General features: G+C 38.1%; 1 protein-coding gene across 1 annotated transcript; it reads right to left on the bottom strand.

Moving 5' to 3' along the window:
- Positions 1-4,868: 4,868 nt before the first annotated feature.
- LOC103710293 (phospholipase A1-Ialpha2, chloroplastic-like) lies at positions 4,869-6,206 on the bottom strand. The gene has a single exon (XM_026805886.2). It carries the CDS (start codon positions 6,204-6,206, stop codon positions 5,052-5,054), a length of 1,155 nt encoding a protein of 384 aa, XP_026661687.2. The 3' UTR covers positions 4,869-5,051.
- Positions 6,207-6,470: the final 264 nt, after the last annotated feature.

Here is a 6,470-nt window from a genome sequence, read left to right on the forward strand (position 1 = left end):
ATCAAATAAGGACTTTTAATAGGCTCGGGTTAAGCTCAATCCAATTGGGTCAAGAACGATTAATTGGGTCGAGCCTAATCAACTCAGATCGAACCCAATCCAATTAGGTCAAATCCTGATGTAGCCCAAATTGAATTTTATTTAATTTGGCTTAATCTAAGCTCAATCATTCAATCAATTGAGTTCATTAGCAATCTAATTGCTATTTAATCCTTCAATAATTTAATAATTATTTACTGCAACTTTTGCTTAGGATAATTTGACAATCAAATTAACCGATGTACTCCTGGACGATTCTTAATCATCGATCAGCCATTTGATCAACCTAGAAACTTCTATGCGTGTGACCCCATAGGTTCGAACCTAAGCCGGTAGCATAAGAACGACTTTCTGTACTAATTAAATAGACCATCTAGCAATGGTACCTGATGTCCGGATAGGCCGAATAATCGTAAAGCAATATTCTGGAACCCTTGGACTATGGTTACCATATAATTAATCCCTATGACTCCAAATGCCTAGGATGACTTCAAGGTTCTGTCAACTTTTTACTCAGTGCATCCAAAATGTGTTTCAACTTTACAAATTCTGTGACTCCTTACAAGTATTATTCGGGCCAAGATTTTGCTAAATTAAACACAAGGGCATTATCTCCTGTTATCAGGAGGGATCAATTACATTTTGATTCACGCACCGACTTCGCAAGTACTTGACTGCACACAGTAGCCTTCAATTACTGAATTAAAAATTCAGATAGTCCGGTAACAAAGTATAGTGAGTTGCTTGCAAGTCACCGTGGTGATCTCAGATCTGAGGGATACTTGTACCTATATCCACTTGGAACATCTCTTGACAGCAGAGCGTTCCGGAACTGGTCATGTTCAGTGAAGTGTACTCCTTATACTTTACCTATATGACATATCAGTGTCTCTACACTCCTTGGTTAAGAGGACAACCAACGTATATGGCACACAATGACCTATTCTTGATAATGCTATTGTCCTAGTGATAACATATCGTTTGGTCGCGAACTAGTTTAAGGACTCGTAGATAAATCCGCTTTTATCGTTTAATAGGCTCGGGTTAAGCTCAATCCAATTGGGTCAAGAACGATTAATTGGGTCGAGCCTAATCAACTCAGATCGAACCCAATCCAATTAGGTCAAATCCTGATGTAGCCCAAATTGAATTTTATTTAATTTGGCTTAATCTAAGCTCAATCATTCAATCAATTGAGTTCATTAGCAATCTAATTGCTATTTAATCCTTCAATAATTTAATAATTATTTACTGCAACTTTTGCTTAAGATAATTTGACAATCAAATTAACCGATGTACTCCTGGACGATTCTTAATCATCGATCAGCCATTTGATCAACCTAGAAACTTCTATGCGTGTGACCCCATAGGTTCGAACCTAAGCCGGTAGCATAAGAACGACTTTCTGTACTAATTAAATAGACCATCTAGCAATGGTACCTGATGTCCGGATAGGCCGAATAATCGTAAAGCAATATTCTGGAACCCTTGGACTATGGTTACCATATAATTAATCCCTATGACTCCAAATGCCTAGGATGACTTCAAGGTTCTGTCAACTTTTTACTCAGTGCATCCAAAATGTGTTTCAACTTTACAAATTCTGTGACTCCTTACAAGTATTATTCGGGCCAAGATTTTGCTAAATTAAACATAAGGGCATTATCTCCTGTTATCAGGAGGGATCAATTACATTTTGATTCACGCACCGACTTCGCAAGTACTTGACTGCACACAGTAGCCTTCAATTACTGAATTAAAAATTCAGATAGTCCGGTAACAAAGTATAGTGAGTTGCTTGCAAGTCACCGTGGTGATCTCAGATCTGAGGGATACTTGTACCTATATCCACTTGGAACATCTCTTGACAGCAGAGCGTTCCGGAACTGGTCATGTTCAGTGAAGTGTACTCCTTATACTTTACCTATATGACATATCAGTGTCTCTACACTCCTTGGTTAAGAGGACAACCAACGTATATGGCACACAATGACCTATTCTTGATAATGCTATTGTCCTAGTGATAACATATCGTTTGGTCGCGAACTAGTTTAAGGACTCGTAGATAAATCCGCTTTTATCGTTTAATAGGCTCGGGTTAAGCTCAATCCAATTGGGTCAAGAACGATTAATTGGGTCGAGCCTAATCAACTCAGATCGAACCCAATCCAATTAGGTCAAATCCTGATGTAGCCCAAATTGAATTTTATTTAATTTGGCTTAATCTAAGCTCAATCATTCAATCAATTGAGTTCATTAGCAATCTAATTGCTATTTAATCCTTCAATAATTTAATAATTATTTACTGCAACTTTCGCTTAGGATAATTTGTCAATCAAATTAACCGATGTACTCCTGGATGATTCTTAATCATCGATCAGCCATTTGATCAACCTAGAAACTTCTATGCGTGTGACCCCATAGGTTCGAACCTAAGCCGGTAGCATAAGAACGACTTTCTGTACTAATTAAATAGATCATCTAGCAATGGTACCTGATGTCCGGATAGGCCGAATAATCGTAAAGCAATATTCTGGAACCCTTGGACTATGGTTACCATATAATTAATCCCTATGACTCCAAATGCCTAGGATGACTTCAAGGTTCTGTCAACTTTTTACTCAGTGCATCCAAAATGTGTTTCAACTTTACAAATTCTGTGACTCCTTACAAGTATTATTCGGGCCAAGATTTTGCTAAATTAAACACAAGGGCATTATCTCCTGTTATCAGGAGGGATCAATTACATTTTGATTCACGCACCGACTTTGCAAGTACTTGACTGCACACAGTAGCCTTCAATTACTGAATTAAAAATTCAGATAGTCCGGTAACAAAGTATAGTGAGTTGCTTGCAAGTCACCGTGGTGATCTCAGATCTGAGGGATACTTGTACCTATATCCACTTGGAACATCTCTTGACAGCAGAGCGTTCCGAAACTGGTCATGTTCAGTGAAGTGTACTCCTTATACTTTACCTATATGACATATCAGTGTCTCTACACTCCTTGGTTAAGAGGACAACCAACGTATATGGCACACAATGACCTATTCTTGATAATGCTATTGTCCTAGTGATAACATATCGTTTGGTCGCGAACTAGTTTAAGGACTCGTAGATAAATCCGCTTTTATCGTTTAATAGAGTTCTAAGGACTTCATTACATTATTTGAGTTCACGAAGATGCAAAATATGTAATGAAATATTGTCAAATAACTTTTATTAATTTCATTAATTCATATACAATTCAATCATCAACAGGCTGACGATTGTCTTTCAGGACACAATTTCCAATATATTGATGCTATTATTTTATCGTGAAAAGTAGTCATAGATAATTTCTAACTTTTGTAAATGAAACAAAATAGATGATGAGAAATTGAAGTCACTAACAATATAAATATTTAGTGACTCAAGATATTTCATTACAAAATTTACAAATTCTTAATGATGATGCATTTTGTCATGATATTGCAAATATTGTCACACACAAAAAATTCCTTCATATGGTGGGAAATGGTGCCAAATATTTGTTGACACTATACTTCTTTTACGAAAAACATTTATAGATAATTTATATTTTTGTAAATGAAACAAAAATAGATGATGAGCCATTTAAGTTATCAAAAATACAAATATTTAGTGATGCATGATATTTCATCAAGGAATTTATGAATGAGCAGTGATGATAAAGTTTGTCATGATATAGTAAATGTTGTTATAAAAAAGGTTTCTCTATATAATGGAAATTGGTGCCAGATATTTAGTAATGTAATTCTCCAACAAAAATTCTTTTTGTCATTAGTGGTCTCCTTTGTTATAGTGCCCATACCATTTGATCCATGGATAAGCATGCATTTACTTTGCCATTATGTTTTCATAGATTTATATGGATACAAATTTGCAACGGTAATTGATATTTCATTTGACGTGGCTGACACATCTTTAATATTTAAATTTGAGAATAGTTGAAAGATTGTACAATATTTATATGACTTCACAAGGCAAACTGTTAATGTAAAATAAGTAAGAAAAGTTCACTTTCTACTAGCAGATTGTCATAGTGACATCATAGTGACTAATTGTAGGATCAAATGATTGTCAGAGTGAGTCATGTAACCATGTTATATATCAGAAAATACAAAACCAATCACATTTAAATATAAAAAATCGAAAAGAAAAATCATCTTTAAGAATCACATGGTTATTTTAAAATGAGCCGGCCAAGCATTTAGACTAGTTACATGGAATTCTTGATTTTGAGTTTGCTACCCAAGAGGAGTAAAAGATCCAAAATTTGACTTGCTATTTTCAGAAAATTATAATTAGAAACGATATATTTGTGTCGAGTTCCTCCAAATTTATGCATTGAAAATATAAGTCGTGCATTTAAGAAGGCATAACGCTCAAAAGGTTTAATATTGAGTATCTGTGGTGCAAGACTCAAAGTTTAAAAAAAGGAATCAGTATGTTTACCATCATGTCCTTTTTCTTCCCTTCATTAAAGCATAAAGAAGAAAGTCGTTTCCTAAAATTTAGGCTATATAGCCTAGTTCATTTCTTCCTGGTGAAAAATATATTAGCTTTTCTTATAGATGTAATGCAATAATGCCTCTGTTTTTTTTTTTTTCGTTGTGTGTGAGAGAGATGCTGGAAGAAATATTCTGAGCTACATTTAATTGATAATATTAATACTTCTCTAAAGCATCCTAAGAGACTTCCCAGATTTCAAGCAAAGTTAATATTCAAGGGAAAAGAAGCTTGTTGACATTGTCATAAACCGAGAAAATCAGTCTCTTCAAATGAACATAAAGAATTGTCCCCGTATCTGTTTTTTCTTACATACGATGATAGCGTTTACAGTTATTATGGTTTCTTCATATGAGGTTACAAATTCCTACAAATATACAATTTTAAAAATCCGTACAACAATCTATACAGAAATCCTAACCCTTAAAAAAATAGACAATGATTATTGAATCTTTTACAGTCTAAACGATGGTCCTGGATCTTAAAATCCTAAAGATTGTACAAGGCAACCCACTTGTCTTGCAGCATCTTGCCATATCCATCCATCAAATTTCTGCGTGTGAAGTACTTTCCTTGCCTTGCTTAGAAGAACTTTCCCATCCTTTTGGACTCGTGCGATCTTGGGACATCTCAATAGCCCTATGTAAGCCTCCAAGTCATGAACGCATGCAGGGTTCTGCACTCTGAAGAAGTCCAGAGCCAGCTCAACACCAACATGGACATAACATAAGCAGCTCCATGGCATTTCATACTTCCCCCCTATAATCCTTGAGCTCTCATTAAGGAAAACACCAGGCAGCTTTGTCACAGGATCATTTACATTCACAACTCTCAAGACCTTCACCTTTAGCTCCTCGCACCTCTCTTTGAAGCCTGAATTCCCGACTCTTGGTCCCCCGAACGAGTACACTGTCACGGGTATCTCTCGGCTCCAACCCAACCTATTAAGGCCAAGCTCTGCAAGGTCATATCCAAATAGAATAGCTAGAGAACTGCCCATGCTATGCCCAGCCATTGTGATGCTCACCTCCTCATCCTTGTATTTCTTGATAATCCTTGTCACCTCACTGAGAAGTTGTTCTCGGCAACTCCCTTGGCTAAACTTGCAAGTGCTGTCATCAGAGGTGTAGAGGCTAAGGAAGCCCGATTCCACCTTCACATCAAGCCGGGGATCATGAGGGTCTAGCCTTGCAGGCATCAATGAGCTCATGAAGTTGGCAATCCACTCGGTGTTGGTCACAGTTCCTCGGAAGGACACCAAGACGTCCCTCCTCCCAAGCCTCCTCACCTCGTTGTCGGTCGAGACCGCGACGAACCCGATCCACCGGCTGCGACTGGTCCCGCTTTGAGTGGGGATGTTAATGTCAGGTGTTGCATAGATATATTTGGTGATCTCGTAGCCACAGCCCTCCATCCCCACTTCCGTCAGCATGCTCTTCTTCCCAAATTTGCAATTCAAGTAACGCTTGGAGCTTGGGTCGAGGTCGAAGGCCTTATAGCATGCAGTGACGAACTCCCCATACCTCACGACTTCCTCCCTAAGGAGGGCGTTCAAGGGGTTGACGAGGTCCTTCCAATCGTTGGAGCCCTGAATTTCTCTCCACATGTTTGCAAGAGAACTTCTGGCCTCTGGCATGCTTCCTCGACTCTGTTGAACTATCGGTGCGGCGGCAACGGCCCTCCGAGATGTAGCACTAGATATGACTAACTTTTCATCTGATGGCAACTGGAGCCGGTGTGGACTGATTTTATGTGAAACGAGAGAAGGATTTGACACGGAAATGGGGACCATGTCTGGCGGTGTTGGGGTGGAAAGGGGGAGGAGGGATATGGAGTGCCAGGAAAGAAAGGCCTTCCAGAACTATATAGAAAGCTTGGGAGTGGGGGTGGAGGGGGGGGG

Source organism: Phoenix dactylifera, chromosome 9 (genome assembly GCF_009389715.1).
Source record: "Phoenix dactylifera cultivar Barhee BC4 chromosome 9, palm_55x_up_171113_PBpolish2nd_filt_p, whole genome shotgun sequence".
Classification (NCBI taxonomy): Eukaryota; Viridiplantae; Streptophyta; class Magnoliopsida; order Arecales; family Arecaceae; genus Phoenix; species Phoenix dactylifera.

Coding starts and splice junctions, on each gene's coding strand:
- LOC103710293 (XM_026805886.2), bottom strand. CDS start 6,206: ATGCCAGAGGCCAGAAGTTCTCTTGCAAACATGTGGAGAGAAATTCAG.